At 43.8% G+C, this 19,257-nt stretch overlaps 2 protein-coding genes across 9 annotated transcripts in view; both read left to right on the top strand.

The window, feature by feature from the left end:
- Positions 1-9,907: 9,907 nt before the first annotated feature.
- PRXL2C (peroxiredoxin like 2C) lies at positions 9,908-14,742 on the top strand. 2 transcript variants are annotated; one of them, XM_083817958.1, is made up of 6 exons: positions 9,908-10,374; positions 10,826-10,894; positions 12,456-12,509; positions 12,909-13,014; positions 13,259-13,390; positions 14,072-14,742. In XM_083817958.1, exons 1-6 carry the CDS (start codon positions 10,192-10,194, stop codon positions 14,197-14,199), a joined length of 672 nt encoding a protein of 223 aa, XP_083674084.1. In that variant the 5' UTR covers positions 9,908-10,191; the 3' UTR covers positions 14,200-14,742. The 2 variants fall into 2 exon arrangements, with proteins under 2 accessions (XP_083674084.1, XP_083674083.1); XM_083817957.1 differs by lacking the exon at positions 12,909-13,014 and having other exon boundaries at positions 10,120-10,374; positions 13,264-13,390.
- Positions 14,743-16,856: 2,114 nt separating this feature from the next.
- The window catches only part of CDC14B (cell division cycle 14B), a 46,358-nt gene continuing 43,957 nt past the window's right edge, over positions 16,857-19,257 (top strand). For 6 of the 7 annotated variants that reach the window (XR_014576826.1, XR_014576827.1, XM_083817932.1 and 3 more), the window contains exon 1: positions 16,857-17,227. Coding sequence is in view for 5 of the 7 variants with exons in the window: in XM_083817932.1 (XP_083674058.1) it covers positions 17,050-17,227 (178 nt within the window). In the remaining 2 variants the exon portion in view is untranslated. The remainder of the gene's footprint in view (positions 17,228-19,257) is intronic. The other variant, XM_083817930.1, reaches the window with a different exon arrangement.

A 19,257-nucleotide genomic window follows, 5' to 3' on the forward strand; every position in this document is an offset into this window, starting at 1 on the left:
CTACCAATATCAACCACTAAACCATGTCTCTAAACACCATGTCCAACCTTTTCTTAAACAAGCCCAGGGACGGTGACGCCACCACCTCCCTGGGCAACCAGTTCCAATGCCTGACTGCTCTTTCTGAGAAGAAATGTCTCCAAATTTCCAACCAAAGCCTCCCCTGGCACAACTTGAGGCCATTCCCTCTGGTCCTCGATGTCCTTCTTGTAGTGAGGGGCCCAAAGCTGAACACAGTACTCGAGGTGTGGCCTCACCAGAGCAGAGTACAGGGGGACGATCACCTCCCTGGTCCTGCTGGTTACACTACTCCTGATACAAGCCAGGATGCCGTTGGCCTTCTTGGCCACCTGGGCACACTGCCAGCTCATGTTCAGGTGAGCATTCACCAACACCCCCAGATCCCTTTCCTCTGCACAGCTTTCCAGACACTCTGCCTCAAGCCTGTAGCACTGCATGGGGTTGTTGTGGCCAAACTGCAGGACCCGGCACTCAGCCATGTTGAACTTCATCCCATTGGCCTCTGCCCATCAACCCAACCTGTCCAGGTCCCTCTGCAGGGCCCTCCTACCCTCCAGCAAATGGACACTTCCCCCCAACTTGGTGTCATCTGCAAACTTACTAAGGGTGCACCCAATTCCCTCGTTCAATTCATTCAAATAAAGATATTAAAGAGGGTGGGCTCCAACACTGCCCCCTGTGGTACACCACTGATGACCAGTCACCAGCTGGATTTCACTCTCTTCACCACCACTCTCTGGGCCCAGCTGTCCAGCCAGTTTTTAACCCAGGAAAGTGTGTACCTGTCCAAGCCATGGACTGCCAGCTTCTCCAAGCGAATACTGTGGGAAACCATGTCAAAGGCCTTGCTGAAGTCTAGGTAGACTACATCAACAGGCTTTCCCTCATCCACCAGGAGGGTCACCTGGTCATAGAAGGAGATGTGGTTGGTCAGGCAGGACTTGCCTTTCATGAACCCATGCTGACTGGGCCTGATCTCCCAGTTGTCCCACAAGTCCAGGTGGAGCAGCAGGTCTCTAACTGTTTCCACCTGAACTGGGGAGGTGTGGGGGTGTGTTCTTCTGCTCCCTGTCCCAGACTTCAAGGTCAGGAGACTGAGTACCTCGAGGATAAGTGACTAGTAAAGACAAATGTAAAGAAGGCATTAAGAACCTCTGCTTTTTCCTTATATTCAGTAGTCATGTTCCCTCCTGCATCCAGTAAAGGATGCAAAATAACACTGGAGCAGAGAAAAAGAAGTAACAAGAAAGGATTGGCAGACAGAAAATAACAGGCATACAACACCAATCCCATTTCCCCAATTTAGGGATGTTTTGCTTGTGACGTCACCTCAGCCACCCTCCAGTGGGATTTTCATCAGGATACTCCTAAGATGTTTAGTGAAAAAAGAGATCTACAGAACCTGCAACTAAGACATATTCATGTGGGTGGTACATGACAGGTGGATCCTCACCAGCCCTTCCTCTACACCCAAGCAGAATGGACTTAGTCGTGACTTTAGAGTTTCACAAGTCCTGGTTTCCTCTGTATATACTCTAATCTTCTGAAAGATGATTAAATACGAAAGACCGTTAAGTGTAAGTTATATACAATGTATGCTGTACAGCTTCATCTTTTTAAGGTAACAGGTAACAGTTAAATAGCACATGCTTCTAGGTAGATAGCAGGTATTAACATTAGAGACTCCATTGGTAGCATACTTACCCCTGAGTTAGCATTACACTAATATGCCAGCATGGCGCCTGGGTGAGCTGAACTGCTGGCAGCATTCTTTAAGATGCAGTATTAAACCTATACCTGAAATATTTACAGACCTCAGAGATCTCCATGGCATTGTGAACAAGGTTATCCCTGAGGTTCTGACTGAATTATATTTTTGTATGTGCACGCTGTCAGTCTAACTTTTCACTGCATTTTTAAGTACCGTATATTCCTTCACCTTTTTTTTTTTTAATGGTATTATTTGTGCATACTTTAAAAAGACCACAAGCTGAGCACTGCTTGGAGAGGAAAATGCAAGGTCAAGTAGTAGTTTCCATAGGAAAGCTGCTTTTGTTTGCTTTTATTTCACCTCAGAGTGGAAAAGAGTGGTACAGCCACATTCCCCCCTTCAAGTACAGGCCATACATTGTTAATGTGAAGGGAGGCATGCCAAGAATGCAGCATTTACAGGAATCACTAGAAAAAGTGGTAAAACGTCAATACTGTCAACTTCAAATAAGTACAGCTCTTGACCCAGAATCCTTTCAAGGGTGGTATATTTCGGGATCTTTTTAAGCTGAACTTGAATTTTTAGGTACGTGGGTTCTAATTTCAAGATTTTGCTCATTACAGAAGCAGGACCAGAAACTTTCTAGTAAAAACTTTGGATATCAGGTTGATGCTTGTCTCTGGTGGCCAGAAGAACCTAATAACAGTGACTTCTGCGCTCAGAACATACTACTTTCCCATTCCCTCAGTCCTTCAGAAGCATCTTGGTGCAAGTTTTAGCATACCCTGTGAAAATGCTAGACTAAATTTTGTGTCATGCTACAGAAGCATGTGCAGAAGGAGGTGGTGCACCCAAGAAAATGGAATTTGTACTCCTGCAGCAAACAGCTTTTCCCCTTTAGAAGGAAAACCTCTCTCTGGGACTCTAAGTCTCTAGAGACTGAGGAAGGTATGACCCTTTATTTATTTATTTATTTATTTGATCATAATGTATTTTAATTTGTAAGGAAAACTGCACACAGACAGTATCACCTTCTTTGTACAAAGACTTGTCTATCCATCATCAGGCACAACAATCAAGTTGTTGACTCCTTGTTCTTTATGCTTTTCATCTGGAAATGGACTCCAGTAAATAACTTACTCCAGAAGATGACCTTCAATGTAATTCAAATTAAGCTGTTCATCTAGTTCAATTCTAAATGAAATAAAAGCCTTTTTATCAAAGTGACATCAGAGAACAGTGAAAAAACTTAAGACATTTTTATCATCTGAAATTTCTGTAGTAATCTAGAACAGTACAACACTAGAAGGCCTCTCATAGCTTGTCCCACAGTACCAGGTGTCTGTAAGTATTCTGAACAACTTCATGTTTTAACATGCCTTTCCCTGAATGATTATCCCTTATTCTGATTTAGCCTCATTATTTCAAAGTTATTTCAGATAAGCAGAATTCAAATAACCACATCCGTAAGTGGAGTTACTCAGCAATAGCCACAGAAATTGAATTTATGTCTACTTTAATCAAAATTAACTTTCAAGTGTGGATAAGCTCCTGTGCTGATCCCATTTGTTCTGTCAGCCCAATTTCATCTCTGATTTGATATTGCCAGGCAATGACTATTGCTTCCTTAAAGAATTTCCCATTGTAGAATTAAGGGAAGCAGCATAAAAATAAATATGTTTTACAGATTGACTGATATGATACCCAGCTAATTTATTTGTATGATCAAAACTATATTGAAGTCACTAGAGCTGTATGTCAGGACCTAGGAGGCCATGGCAGGGCCACAGCTTGAATGTTTGAGTACCTAATGAGAATTTTAAAATGGTGGCTGTTGATCATTCTTTCCTGGTTTAACAGAGCAAGTAATTTCAGTCTCAGAAAGTGATCTGATGCCACAATAATGCACTGCTGTGCAGAAAGGGCAGAAGCTGCTTTATACAAATTGCTGATGCATGATAATCAGCATCAAGGAAACTAAGTGCAAATTATTTTGGACATTCTATAAAGAAAAAATAAGGAAATTGAAAAAAAAATAGGGTTTTGAGGAGTTAAATTGATGGGAAATAGAATCTAATCAGCCACTTCATTCCCTTAACCTTCCCTCCCCCCCTCCCTTTTTCTTTATGTGTGTGTGTGTGTGTGTGTGTTAGTATTTTATTCTCCAGCTCTTATATATAAATTCTTTTGTTGTAGACAGAAGGGTTTTGTTGCACATGCTAACTCATAACATGAAAGATGATGGTGTAGTGGAACAATAGGATATTAATTGGAACTAATTTAAATGACCTCTCAACAATCTGCCAAAAAAAGATAACACTAGATCACTTACCGATGTTTCAGCTACAGAAGTGTGTTTTAGCTGATATGTTAACAAGTTTTTATTCACGGTTCCCTGTAACGAAAGCATATTTAACGTATTTGTATTCCCCCCTTTTATTCTGTTCTTCACTTCTATAGCTTTGTGCATAAACAAACTGCAGCAAAAGAAATACACGTACAGATAGAAAAGAGTCACAACTGCAACCGAAAAATAAGAAAAGCCATACATAACTTCATTAAGGAGTAAAAGTCTTCTGAAGCAGCTTAACATCTTTGTTGAAGCAAGTAATTATGATGCAAACAGCAGAAAGAAAAACAGCTTTCTTGTTTAAACGCTGTCCTGTACAGCAGGGGCCAGATTCCTCAGCCCACAGCCAAGGATCAGTTCCCAAGGCACCAAGCACAGGATTCAGACTGACGCCAGCACAAATCCCAGGCACAGGAAGCTCCCAGGGCTGGGCCCTCAGTCCTGGCTTTGGCATGCATTTTACTGCCTGCAGTGGTAATTTTCACTATGAACAAACCAAACACATTGTTTTCACTACAGATGTTTTTAAAAGGCCCTCTGAAGAAACCCAGCTGAAAAGCTGTGATCTTTAGAGTTCCTGACAGGATCCACGTGATGGCCATTAGAAATTTTACCTTTGGACTCCATTTCCTTATTTAAATCGTTTCTTCAGGAAGGCCCTCCAAAATGAAACATCGCTGACTTCACCCAAGTTTGGCACATGCATCATCTCAGTCGGGCACACAATAACCAGAGATAATTAGGCAACATGCTTAAGCCATTTTGAAAGGAAGGAGGGTGGACATGTGCCATGGATTTGTAGCCCTCAGGATACAAGCAGTCAACCAAGTTTAAATGCTTGCAAAATAAAAATAAATAAATAAACCCCTGGCACTATAGGGGAACTGGACTGGGTTCCTAACTGATCCCTGCAGCAAAGAGGGACAAGAGATACCAGAAATCAAAGTGGCGCTACTCTTGATTATACATCACAAAAAAATGAAATCTGTTTCAAGTCTGTGCTAAAATTAGTTCAAGTCATTAGCCTCCAGCAAATATATTGCACAATCTAGTGGCCTCAAGAAGAAAACTCCTCACTGAACCTAACGTCAAAGTTGCCATAGGTAAAGGAACCACGTGAACTGAATCCATGGCAAACCACACACCCAGCTTTCCATGAACACAGGAAATAAAAATAGCCACAAGGAAATACAACCTGCTTGTGTTATGCTCCTTCTTGTGGTATGCTGCTTCTGCATAAACAAAAGAGCAGAAGATGGAGGGGGGGAAGGGGCAGGGAGGAACAGCTTAAGATTTTCCTGCTGAAAGTAAATGTTTTCTGGAAAAAAAAAAAAAAAGTTACAGTATCTAGGGTTTTCAAGAAAGTTTTTGTTTAACTTGTAAGACACTAGTTCAAGAGTCTTAAATAACAAGGCTTAATCTGGCGTGAATACTCCATGGGATCACCTCCACTTTTCTTCTCATTCTTCATGTCACTATCCTCTGATCTAACCTATACAGTAATTTAAACACTAAAGATAATTAGCTTACTTTCTAAGAGCCTTATTGGTAACAAGATATAAGGCAAGTCGGTTTGGCCAGCTTGGATCATAGCATACCTTTTATTTGCATTTTGCCTGTGTTTCATCTATTTAAGTAGTAATCTCTTCAGGCGAGAGACTTGATTCCTCCGAGTTCTTTAAAGAATCATTCAAACTTGTGGCACTCAGGCACAAAACAGCAACTACGCATATAAACTACAATCTTGACATATAGTTGGTCATCTCTGATTTTCATCTATAGCACACAAAGTAGGTAGCTGCAAAACAGAAATATATATTTATTAAGAGCTCTTAATAAATGCATTAAAGGCTCTCTTTATGCCTTGAAGCTATGTATTAATCAAAGTATTACACATTTCACCTACAATTGTTACATTTTGTTTTGTAGTAAAGTTTGTTGTTATAGCACTCCCTGTAGGGTTAGCATTACAAAACTAAATATGCCCAACTTAACAGGAGAACATTTTTTCTCTCCTTGTGTAAGTATGATCACTAAACTATTACAGTGAATTTTAAATTATATTTATTTGTTTTGTGAGACGACAGTTAATTGGTATACAACACACACTGACACTGCAAGCAGACTTGCCAAGTCTCTAGTCTTGCAAATAATCTTGAATAATTTTAAAAAGGGAAAAAGAGAGGACATAAGGAAAATAAAAGAGAAACTACATCACAAGATAGAAAGTACTCAACAGAAATGAAAAAAAAAAATAGAGATGAAGCCAATGTTTGAAAAATGACTGCGAGTGATTCTCCTGGCTGATTAAAAGTCAGTCCCATGACTGTATGCCAAGAAGTCCAGTGTGCTCCAGTACACCATTACACTAACAAAACAGTGAAAGGCAGCTATAAAGGAAAAAGACTCCTATCTGCAGGACATTACACACTTTGCTGCTTTTTAATTACAACAAGTTTAAGATCAGTGCATTCTTAGTTAACACTTAGCATAATACTTTTATTCTAGAATTCTAAACGCTGATTTATTTCAGCAGATCATTAATAACCACGGCATCTCTAGCTTAATAAAACTCAGATAAACAAGAACAATAAACAGTACATCTTGCAGTAAATTGATAATAACATGGTGCTTTACAAATACACACTACACACTCTAAACAGTGTACAAATACACACTACACACTCTAAACAGTGTGGCATGCTACTTGTATAGGCCACAGCAGTCTTGTCAGATATTTTGTACAGCTGTTATAAATAAAGGGATTCAGGTTACATAATTACAGCTGGTATTTTGTTTTACTAGCCAATACAGAGCAAATAAATTATTCCACATCTGTGTGTAATTATTTTTCTTCCCCTTGAAATGGTAGGAATCTGAATTTCCTATCCCCAACACAAAGCAACCCAGCTCTTGGTTAATTAAATATTTAGCTAAATTTCTCTTTGCAACTGTAAATTGCACTGCTGTGAAGAAAGTGACTTGCATCTTGAATGCTACATCATGATTAATAATGCCAATGTACTAATTAATTCTCCTTAAGTTACTGAAAAAATAAGACAACACTGATGAGTGTGCTTTTCATCACCTCTGTATTTAAGAAATGTAAAGAAAAGAGCAGAAAGGAGAAAAGTAGTCTCCCTAATCATAGCTCATTTGGACAGACTTTACGGTTTTGGTAGACTGCACTTGTAGACTGTCCATATTGCCCACAATATCTGAAGTCAACGGATGTAGAGTCTTTCTTTCTTTCTAAGTCACTGGAATTTATATCTTTATTTTTGTTAAGCATATTTAAATGAATGACTTTAAGCTCCAGCTTTCAAAAGTGACTGCGAATTTTGAGTACCTTCTCTTTCAGAGAACATGGTAGTGCTCAGTTCCCATTCTTTCTCTGTAAAACAGTGGATGGAGGTAATTGGTATTTGTATGTTACTAACACTTCTATCATACTCCATTAAAAATCAGAACCACACCATTTGAGGGGCTTTTGAGAATGGTTTAGAGGATATCCTTGGGTGAAAGCTGCTAGTCATCAGCAGCACAATGCTGAAACCATGTGCTAAGGTCATGATTCCTCAGCTAGTTTAAGGCATCCAAATTGCGTAAAAGAGCAAAGTCTGGAGGCAGATCTTAGGCAGTAATGTTTACCAGCTCTAACAGATGGGCTGGCCTCCTCAGAAATGTAATTTAAAATCAAGTGATAATGACCACTCTGGAGTCTAGGCATAAGACCAGCCACACGCAGACCAAGCTGGAACAGTGTCCTGTGAGTTTGTGACACCCCACTGCCCGATTCTTCATCAGAGGGCTCAGCCCCACTTGCACCCTACTCAGGACTGGCAGCAGGTCCTATGCAGGGCCACCGCTGCCTCCTCTGCAGGCTCTGATTTCCAGCTGCAGTCACAAGGGCCCTGCTCCCAGCTCTGCTGGTGACCAACAGCTGAGCTGTGCCCCTGTGCCCTGCACAGCGTGGTCTGTGATACCCAGCAGCTTTACTGCAGCCACAACACAGCCTGCCCACTTCATTCTCAAGATAAAGAGCAAAGCAAGTCAAAAGTTACCAGTTTTCCCAGCTTTGATACATCTTGCAGTAGTCAAGGGCAGGCCACTCCACACCAGTGCTTTTGAAGAGCCAGAGTGATGCAGCACGGCCCAAATTTGGCTTACGAGCTGCTGGCTGAAGTGCTCCAACTGACAGCATAAAATATGTGTAACCATTAAGTGAACAAAGGAGTCTGACAACAGCAACAGGGAATTAATACTGTTCAAACCCTTATCTAACAGAACATACATTTCACAATATTCAGAAATTCTGTATCAATTTGAGTTCACTGTGAGAGCATACTGGACTGCAAGATTAGTCCTTGAGGTAAACTGCCATAAGCAAATATGCAAGAAGTGCTTTACTAACATTCAAACAGTGATTTGCTGTCTCAGCAAAGTATTATGATGACAATCACATTTACCCTAGCAAAGACACCAGCGGGATCTATACCATGAAATATAATTTTATTACTGAAACAAGAGGGTTGTACCAGCAGCTGGACAGTTTTACCTGCAGGTATGTGCCAGAAACTTGTAAGCAGCTACATCAGCCAGAAATCACTTTCCCTCATGTTGTCGTTTACGAAGTAGAGCTGACTTGTCATTATTGTTAACTTGGCATAAAGCACCTTATGTGTCCTTAAGTACTTTTTGACAACAATTTTAAAACAGTTAGGAAGTACCCCAGCTGGGGGACCAGTTATGTTATATCATCCTAGGTAAAGGTTTTATACAGAGCTCGTCTGACTTTTCAGACATTGTGAAGGTGGAGAGAATTTCTTCCACCAACTACCCTATGAGAAGTGGTGATAATGCACTCTCATCTAGGGAAGGTCTGGAGCTGAGCAGCTGGGGGTTATAGTGGTTCTCAGGCCAAAATTAAGTCAATAATATAATGCTTTTGCACAACCACAATGCCAGCATATTTAAACAGATGTACAGGCCCAACACATAGACTAAAGCTAAGACTTAAACTCTGTTTCTAGTTTCGGGCACTGAACTTCAGGCATGACAGAAACCATCTAGAAAGGCAAGAGGAAAATACAAAACATTTATTCTAGAAATGGCATATAAGAAGACATTGTAGAACAAAAAAAGGGGTGGGGGGAGAGGTTGCTTAAACTAGGAAACAGAAGATTGAGGGCAGCATAGCACTAGTCTGTGTACAGTCAAAAGACTGATGTGGTGAGGGGATTAACCTGTTCTGTGCACTCTCTCCTGGTAGTATAAAAGCAATGGGCTTAATCCAAAGTTTCATGAGTTTACATAAACATACAGGAGTTTATGTGACACTAACACTACAGACACTGTGGAAGTCTGCCAAGACAGACTCTGGGATGAACACCATCAGGGGGCTTCAAAAAGGACAAAACTCCCAGCGATGCCCCGGTCCTATTCGCTCCAGCTGTATTCCCTCTGGTACTTCTTCCTTTCTGCCCTCTGTTAAAATGAAGATGCAGTCCTCCTCATAAAGTGCCAGCTTTATGGCACTTTTTTTTAACCGTCCAAGAGACCTGGCTACTCCTCAGGACTGGTGGTGTTCTTTTTTCACGAAGTGTTGAGTTCACTCATTTCTGTGTGCTTTCCATCCTCAGCAGGTCACCTGCCGGAGTCCAGCCGAGTTTTGTCTCTCTTACTTCAGCGAGGAACCAGGGTCTGCGCTTTCTGTGCTGTAGCTCGACAGTTCCAGGAAAACAGAAGTTTCCAGCTCGCTCACAGCCCTCCGACACCACCACCCTGCACAGGGTGCCCCGAACCGGAGGCGGTGCGGCGCTGATTCCCTTCACCCACCGCTCCTGGGAGCTGCAGTGTTTTCCGCACATGCAGTGCATGTCCCTCGCTGGCAGGCAGGGATCTGGCAGCTGATCTCCCTCCCCGTCCCCTCGGAGGCCCCAACCCCCCCGTCTCCTCCTTCATCCCCGGCCAGCTCCGGGCGCAGGGCCGAGGCGATGCCCTCCCACCCGACCCCGTCGCTTCCCCCGACCGGCTCCGCCTTTCCCTCCCCGCCCGCGGGAAGGCCGGGCCAGGTCGGGCCGGGTACGGGGCGGCGGCGTTGTCGGCCATGTCGTCGCAGCCGGCCCCCCCACCCGTCACGGAGCAGGTCCGCAGGGCGCCCGCCGCGCCCCGCCCGGAGGCCGCGGAGCTGCGGGAGGCGTCCCGCTGCCTGGTGGCGGACGGCGAGGGGCGGAGGGTGCCCTTCGCCGCCCTGTACGGGGAGCAGAAGGCCATCGTGGTGTTCGTGAGGGTGAGCGGGGAGCGGCGGGCAGGGCGGGCCCGCACGCCTCAGACCCCGGGGGAGTCACTCGAGAGGGTGGGAGCTTGCAGGGAGGGAGGAAAACAGGCAGCAGAGCCCCCCGCACTTTGGCAAAGCGATGCAGTTTTCATCCCAGACCAAACAGTTCTTCGGCCCTGTCCTTAGGGAAGCAAGGATGCCGTTCCCTGGTTTCCCAGCTGACAAGCCAGCTCTCACGTTCCTAGGGATAAAAACACTAGCAAGGCCCCAAGCCCGGTGTGCTTGTTGAGGCTGGGGTGAAACCAGGAGCCTAACCCACATTTGGTGACTGCAGTGAACTTTCATTTGTCGTGTTCCCAGTTCCTGGTCACCTCCAAAACAGTTTGTGCCGAAGTCAGAATGAGGTGCTTCATTGCTGTGCAATAACGTCTGTTTGTGATACATCCAACTGGCTGTGTTGCAGAGTTTTTTGTGTTACACCTGTAAGGAGTATGTGGAAGACCTGGCAAAAGTCCCCAGGAGTTACTTACAAGTAAGTACAACACCCCATGTACGTGTTTGTATGGGGGGCTGCTGCAGTCCAGCTGATCAGTTGTCTCCTGCAGCGGGCTTGCAGGAGGCTTAAACCTTCAAGGAATCAGACAAAAGCTCAGGAGTAAGTTAGTGCTTTCCTTCTTTGCTACAGTTGCCATAATGCATCTGCCTGGGAGACAGGGATTTATTGCACTGCATGCTCTGTTGCAGCAGCATTATTTCTCTTTGCACTGTTAGCTTGATGCTGTTTTTTTCTACCCAAACAATTAGACAACATTTGACAGGCATTTCTTTTGGTATTAGCAGTGCCCCGGCAGCTGTCTACTCCGACCAGACTACTGCCCATCCCATTATGCTGCTACAGCTGAATGCTGGTTGTGCACGGAACGAGATCAGAAAAGTGATTCGGATTACAAAAAGTCTCTCTTCTGTGATTTTTATTTTTATTTTTTATTGTAAGCTGCATCAGTTCTGTGACCTGTCCACCAGTCAGCTGCACAAATAGGAGTTAGAGAGTGACAGAAAGGAGAAATGGCATGGACAGGACTTGCTGTGGACTGGTATTTGTCAGGTGCTAGAAGATACAAGAGAAAGGCAACGGTCCCCTGCTAAATGAGGGAGATCAAACTGTCTCTTCTAGGCTGCCGATTGCAAGTCTTGACATATTTTGTTTCCAACAGCAGCACAGCAGGTGACACAGACCCAGCTCCACGCTGACAGCAGTCCTTAGATGGACTAAGAGCTTGGGGATGAAGAGGGGTAATTTCTCTGGCAGCTCGCCTCCTCAGGACAGATTTTTCTAAACTGTTCAATTAGCATTACTCAGAATGACATCTTAATTTGGCTGCTTGAAGATATACATATGGAAAATCAAATCCTTCTTTTTTTTTTTTTTTTTTAGTAAGACTATTTTATTTTTAGGGGAGGGCTTCTTTTCCCAACAAACAAAATGATTCTGTTTGGGATAGGCAAGCGTTATACCCCAATATTAAAAAAAAAAAACAAAACACAACAACAACAGCAACATCTGATACTTTATTAAATGTGTTATTGGTATCTATATAAAGTTTTGATGTGTATTAGGCTCAGGCTTAACGTTACACCTGCAAAAGGCAGCACTACATGTTGATTGAAGTTATATATATTAAGGGTCATCGGTAAATGAAAATAACAGATGTACTTGTTTGTACATCAGTGTTTGCATGCTGCTTCTTTAGATGCAGGTGTAACTGCATTGAAATTTTCCATTTCCAAAATCATAAGCAGGTTGCAATCAATAGAAAAGATGATGCTAGTAATGCTACAAAAAACATAAAGTTTACATACCTGTAACTTAAAAGTTATCTTTAAAACGTAATTTACCACTTAATAAATTTATGTAGCTGCTAACTGTGGGTGACAAAGAGTGTGTTCCGAATACGTCAGTGATGTTAATTTCAAATAACTTTAACTCAGTACACCGTGATCATTATCGCAGAACACCAGACTGCTAATGCTTTGCAGTCGTGCAGAAACACCAAGTTCCTCTTTTCAGTTTCAATACCTGTGTTCTGTTCTAGGAAGCAAATGTGAGGCTTATCGTTATTGGACAGTCATCTTATCATCACATCAAGGTAAATAAGGTAGTCATTAAATAAATTGTGTATTCTATTGTGTCTTAATGATCTGCATTGAGGGATTTTGCTCAGAGTGAAAAGACGGTCATTTGCAACCACAGAAAACCAGGTCATGAAGCAATTGGTAGTTCATGAATAAAGCAAGTAACTAAAGCTTTCGTTTTAAAATCCACTGAGACTTGTTAAGGAAAAATATTTTCCAGATTGCACTGGGAGCTTTGTTTTACTAAAAGCTTTAGGGCTAAAAATTTTTGGCTTTTACTTTCATTTAACATGACAAAGTCACAGGTTTTAAAATTGGGGGTGTGTCACTATTTTTTCCACTGTCAGTAGATCCTAACTAATCCTAACCTTAAAAATATTACTTTTTTTTTTTTGTATATACATATTTTGCAGCCCTTTTGCAGTTTAACTGGGTATACGCATGAAATGTATGTAGATCCACAAAGGGAAATTTATAAAACACTTGGCATGAAAAGAGGTGAAGGTAATAACTTATCAGGTAAGAAAATTTTTCTCACATTGAATTGACTCACAGAACAAGAATGCTCTGATAAAATACCATGATCACAATGTAAATAGGAAGGGAGTGGCTCACCAGACCATCTCTTGTAAGCTGTACATTGGCAGAACACATCCCATTTCTTCAGTAGTCAGGAAACTATTCACAGCAACAGTTTGATTTTGTTGTTCTCTCTAGGTATTTTTGTATTTCTAGGTAACAAGTACTTTGCTGTTTTGTTTAGTGCAGAGCCCTCACGTAAAATCGAGCGTGCTCTTGGGAAGTATTAAGAGTATGTGGAGAGCAATGACTGGCCCAGCTTTTGACTTTCAAGGAGACCCCGCTCAGCAGGGAGGAACTCTGATTTTAGGCCCAGGTGAGCCCATTTATTTTGTCTGAAAAACAAATGCAGTCTTCCTTCTGCTGTTTGCTTTAGTGCTGCCATCTCAGCTGCTGTCCCTGTGGACTCCCAAGGACAGTGTAATGTAGTCTGTGAGATTCTGCTAGCTGAAGGAATCCGTGGAGGTGCCATTGTGCAATTCCATCTCCTGCAGAGATGGCACAAAGCTGATAGTGACCCTGATGGAACAACTGGCTTGAAGTTTTGTTTTATTTTATTTTATTTTATTTTATTTTATTTTATTTTATTTTATTTTATTTTATTTTATTTTATTTTATTTTATTTTATTTTATTTTTGTTTTGACATTGTGTTGTGCACCCACATTCTGCTTTTGATTTGATTCTAGGCATTAAATGTGTTTTTAATAGAGGAATAAATCATGAAGTGGGGCTAACACATGACAAAGTAATCTCCTCAAATCATTAGGAAGCACCATGCTACAGCAGATTTAATTCAGTTAGATGGCTCAGTGCCCCATGTTTCTACAACTTAATTTTAAAAATCCATAATTTAAAATACAGTGTATTGTGCAACCTACAGCTAGCACACATCTGTACAAGAGCTTGTGGGAAATCAGAATGCTTCTATGATTCACTTATGTCCTTAAATAAGTATAGTATTCAACTATTTACATGTTTATTCTCATTCCATTCCAGGTAATGAAGTTCATTTTCTGCACCTTGATAAAAACAGGTTGGATCATGTTCCAATTAACACAGTTTTGCAACTGGCAGGAGTTAAAACAGTAAATTTTACAAACAAACCCCAGATTATTGACATATGACGCAGAGAAAATGTGTCATTTTTCATTTCTGCTCTACAAGAACAACGCTCCAGTGAATTCCCACCAGCATCACTACTCTTGCATCTTTATGAGACATCTGAAACCATATCTAGACTATCAGAGCACAGAATAAACTACCTGGCACTGAAGACAGATACTGAAGTGCTATTTCCATTGCATGTAAAATAACAAAAACTAGAACGCAACTGAGACTTACTGCAAAAATTCCTGTAGCTTATTATTTTCTCATGTAACAATCTTGCTAACACATTTAAAAAATCTTCTTTCGGGATGCACTAAACTAAAGTCTGGTTTTGCTCGGGAAGAACTTGGGATTCTTGCCTTTCGCTAAATCACATCAACCCAGAACTTCTCAGTGGTTTTCAAACCTCCAGCACTGTGTGGCAATCTTGTATTTAAAATATACTTTGGAAGCTCACTGTTGCAAACAGTGGGATCTAAGCCGATAACTATTTTTGCATCTGGCAAGGGCGGACTTTATGAAATACATTTAATAGTTTTAAATAAATATTTTATATATATCATCTGTTGTCTGCAGTTGTTTTGTGTAATACAAAAAGGTGGGTCTGTAAAAACAGGGAGAGGGGGATCTTAAACCTGATTCTTGTCAGACTGTCAGTTTTGGAGTAGGTCATGGTTGTTCATATTCTTACGAATATTTGCAGCAGTACATTCTCCTGTGTACGTATATATTTTCTGTCAGAGCAAGAGGTCTCTGAAAAACCATCCTTGGTTATTTCTGTCATAGACAGCTGAGCTGAGGACATTTTAGTTTGTGGTTCTGTCAGATTTTGTATGATCTCTTTTTCTAGAAACGCTTATGTTCAGAATCTATTGTTTTCATTAAAGTAGAATTTGCCTTCTTTTGAGGCATGAGCCACGTTTTAGCATTTTCAAAATAAAAATCTCTGAGATTTATGGAGGAGCATGTCCTCCTCTGCAGTTTCTGATCTTTGGCCTTCACTGTACACTGCCACTACTCATACACATCTCACCTGCAAAATCTCACCAGTCTTAACACTAACACAATTGTGAAAGTGGTATGTCAAACACGGAGTTTTGTGTCTGCATCCATTAAGGCAGGCCCAGAGCAAACTTCTGAGAGCTCTCTACACCATTAAGATCACTTGAAATTAAATGCAGCGCCCCTTGATGAAAAATAAAAGGCTTAAGAAAAATAGTGATAGGGAGCGATGTAATTACACCAGAAGGTGCTATCCCTTAGCCCCTTATTAATTACATACGCATTTGGACAGCGCGTGTTTAACGAGAGGATGTTACTGATGTAAAAATGCTGCACTGGGTTCCCTGCTCTGACTAAAGGGTGCTCAGAACAGGGCTGTCAGCAGCCATGCACAGACTTTGAACCCTGGCTCTTGCAGGGCGGCCCGGAGGCTCGCTCGGAAGGTGGCACAGCGCCTGTCCGGCAGCCAAGGCTCGCAGGAGGGCAAAGCGTCAGGAAGCGAGATGGAAGCCCCAGTCTGTGTGTGCAAAATGAAGGTGAGAAATGCAGGGATTTTAACATAGTTTGGAAGTGAAAGAACACCCAGTTTATCAGCAGTGCTCCCACACTCATTCATTTGTCCCTGCCAAGGACACCGTTTCCAGCTCTACTTTTGTTTTCCAGTCATTTCACTTTCACCTTCCCCCGTGCTTTCGATTTTTAAAGTAAGCGTTTGGCGAGTTAAAAAAAACAAACAAACAAAAAAAAAACGATATAAACAAATGACAGCTAAAAGTGAGGACTCTTAACAGGGATCAGAATGAATGGAGGTGTAACTTGCTCCGTTTCTTAAAGCCACCCAACCTCAGCGCTGCCAGAAGCTGTCCCACGGCCTCCGCGCTACCCCAGCACAACCCACCCGTTCTTCCCCAAGCCTCACAACTCGAAGAGCAGCAAACAGAGGGGAAACGACAGAGGAGGACTCATTCGGAAAGCAGCCGTCATTAAGGCACCAGCCGTGGGTTCGCTGCGTACAGCCAGACCACAGTGCAAGCCTGGGCCACTGGTGGGACATTGGTGCATGGTGACTGTGTGTGCTGGCAGGGGAAGGCACGATGCCAGGTCTGCTGTGTGATTAAGAAAATGTATTTTAAAAGTGTTTTTTTTTTTTAAGAAAAAAAAAAAGAAGTGTAAAAAAAAAAAGGGGGGGGTTACAAAAAAGTATACCAAAAAAAGTGTTTTTTTTTTTCCTAAAAAGTACAGAAAGCGTTTTTACCAAGAAAAAGTTTTTACAGAAAGTGCTTCTACCAAAACGAAGCGGCTTTGCAAAAAAAAAAAAGTGTTTTTACAAAAAGAAAAAAAAAGTGTTTTTACAAATTTTTTTAAAAAAGCGTTAAAAAAGTGTTTTTGCAAAGTTCGGCAGCGGAAGGCGGGAGACGGACCACCGCTGGCCCTGCGTGTGGCACGGCTGTGCTGTGCTGCGAGGCGAGGCGAGGCCGCCCGGTCCCGCCCCGTCCCGTCCCGTCCCCGTCCCCGGTCCGAGCCCTCCCCGCCCGTCCGCGGGCCCACCTGTTACGGCGGCCCCTATGACGTCACAGCCCGCACCGCTCCGCGCCGGTGACGCCACGCGGACCCGGCCCAATCAGCGGCAGACGCGGGGGGCGGGGGGGGGGCGGCCGGGAGCCGCCGCCGCGGCGGGGCGGGGGGGGCCCGTCGGTGCACGGGGCGGCGGGAGGGGGCGGTGTCCGGGGAGCCGCGTCAGCCGCCGCCGCCGCCGCCGCCGCCGCGGGGTCCCTCCTCCCCCGCGGCATCGCGATCCCCGCGGGGAGCGGCGGGGATGATCCGCGCCGCCTCGCCCCCACCGTAGCGGCGCGGCCGCCTCCGCCATGAAGCGGAAGAGCTGGGCCGAGGCCCGGCGCCGCGCCGCCCCGGCGCCGCCGGCTCTGAAGAGAACTCGGAGCGCGGCGGCGAGGGCGGCGGGGGGCGAGGCGGAGCGGCGAGGGCAGCAGCCGCCGCCGCCGCCGCCACCCCCCGCCGGGACCGAGAACTGCGTGAAGATCGCCGGTGAGGGGCGTGCCGGGGGCGGCGGGGGGGGGGGGGGGCGGTGTCCGGGCCGAAAGTTGCCCGCAGGGCGCGGAGCCGCTGCCCGGCCCCGGGAACTTTGTTGGCAGCGCTGGTCGTGGGGGGGGGGCGGAGGGGAACGCGCCGCAAAACGCGGGTTTTTTGGGAAAAAAGAACCCCCCCCCCCCAAAAAAAATGAGCCGCCGACGCCGCGTCGGCTCCGAGGACGGCGTTAGTTACTTCTGGGGGGCAGGCGAAGTAAGCCCCGCTCGCCTCCCGTCCCCGGCAGCCCAAACGTGTGGGGGGGCAAACGGGGACAAAAGGCACCGGTCCCGTCCTTGCTGAGGGCAGGGCGGTTCGGTCAGGCCGGTGTGTCCCCAGCGGCGGCGTGCTGAGGAAGTCCCGATGCCCCGCCAGCGTTCTGGGAGTCGGGCAGGGTGGTGCGGGAAGGATGCGAACCCCCGAGGCACGCCGAAAGCCTCTCTGTAAGAGGCTCCGATGCTGTCGTGGAATAAAACTGCCCCAGCCTAAACGAGAGCGTTTTGCGCCTGGTCTGCACAGAGGGACGCGGCGGTGTGCTTACACCGAGGTCTGTAATGACACACCGCTCCGAGCCCTCGTTTCTCTGTGACATTCTCGGCTGTAACCATTCATATCGAAAATTACAGTGGTGCGGCTCTCGGGTTAAATGTAGAAACCTGCAATTTGGCAGGTGATGCCTGCCTGATATCAGTGATTTCGCTCGCTAGAGCGCTGTGCAGCCCTGTCCAGCCCAGCTCTCCAGCAAACAGGTCTCTCCAGCCGCTCTCACGCAGCAGTTGCTCGGGTCTGTTGATACACTCCTGGCACCGAATAGGCCCATCAAATGACTGTGTTTTCTCTTCCGAAGAAATGTTCACTTGTTCAAATAATACAGCTCAGCACCTGGGATTTGACTTGTGTTTTTCGGTGGGATTTCGACATACGCGGCAGCGCACGGTTTAGCAAACTCAATTAAATGCAGCAGGTTCTTATATTTAATAATATTTCATTTTTCCTTGATCTCACTGTTCATGGTGGCTGCTGTTTATAAGCTTCTAATAATGGAACAATTGCAGCCTAATCTTCATTACACTGGTATGACATACTTATTTTTTTTTAATAGAGAAACCCTAAAAGAATGAGCCCTCGGGCTTGCCTTTTCATTCAGCTGCTTTAAAAGTTGTTTCAGGTTTTGAACTGTCAGTTCTGCCTTCTCGTAATGAAGTTCTGAGAAATGAATTAATAGTTTTGGACTGGAGGAAGATTAAAGCTTAAGGCCCTACTTTTGCAATTGGACCTACTGGTAAATATTTCAGCACCTGTAAAGGCTAAAATACCTGCATTAGCTTATCTGCTTACAAAAACACTTCCTAACTCATTAAGAACGTTGCAGGCTGCTCTCATTTTCATCTTTGCTGAAGACAAGAGCACAAAACAACCCAAATAGCTGTAAAGAGTTATGGATCTTTCCTTGCCTGATATTACATTTGCTCTGATACATAACAGAGTTTGTAATCCATCATATGCGTGGATTTTTTTATGCAAAATAATAAAATAATAACTGTGTTTCTGTATTTCCTAATGAATCGTACCTATCAACCATATGTCAGGGTCATCTAAATATTTTTGTTTGCTACTAAGAGTAGTTCAGAAAAGCTGTGCTTCTAAAATACTGTTTATTTTGGTCTGTTAAGCTACATGGTAAATTTTAGCATTTTGTCTTTGTCAACTAATGCATGAGGCTGGCTGGTATGAATTCAATTTGCTGGTACTGAATGCGCTTCTGTTTATTGGAAGCATATTCCCATATCCTTCTGATCTCTGAAAGACGCAATTTATATGACTTAAAGAAAATGTAACAGTTCTCCTTGAGAAGCTCAAAAGCTAGTATTTTCTTCTCTGATTTTTACAAGTAGCATCTTAGAGAAGATGTGTAATTAAAAGGCATAAACTTTGGGCAAAAGGTGTGTGTTTCTCTTTCACCTCTCTCTGGTAGTTAATTCCAAAATAAA

This window comes from Anser anser, assembly GCF_964211835.1.
Source record: "Anser anser genome assembly, chromosome: Z".
In the NCBI taxonomy this organism is placed as follows: Eukaryota; Metazoa; Chordata; class Aves; order Anseriformes; family Anatidae; genus Anser; species Anser anser.

Coding starts and splice junctions, on each gene's coding strand:
- PRXL2C (XM_083817958.1), top strand. CDS start 10,192: ATGTCGTCGCAGCCGGCCCCCCCACCCGTCACGGAGCAGGTCCGCAGG. Junction 10,375..10,825: donor CCATCGTGGTGTTCGTGAGG/GTGAGCGGGGAG, acceptor GCTGTGTTGCAG/AGTTTTTTGTGTTACACCTG. Junction 13,391..14,071: donor AACTCTGATTTTAGGCCCAG/GTGAGCCCATTT, acceptor ATTCCATTCCAG/GTAATGAAGTTCATTTTCTG.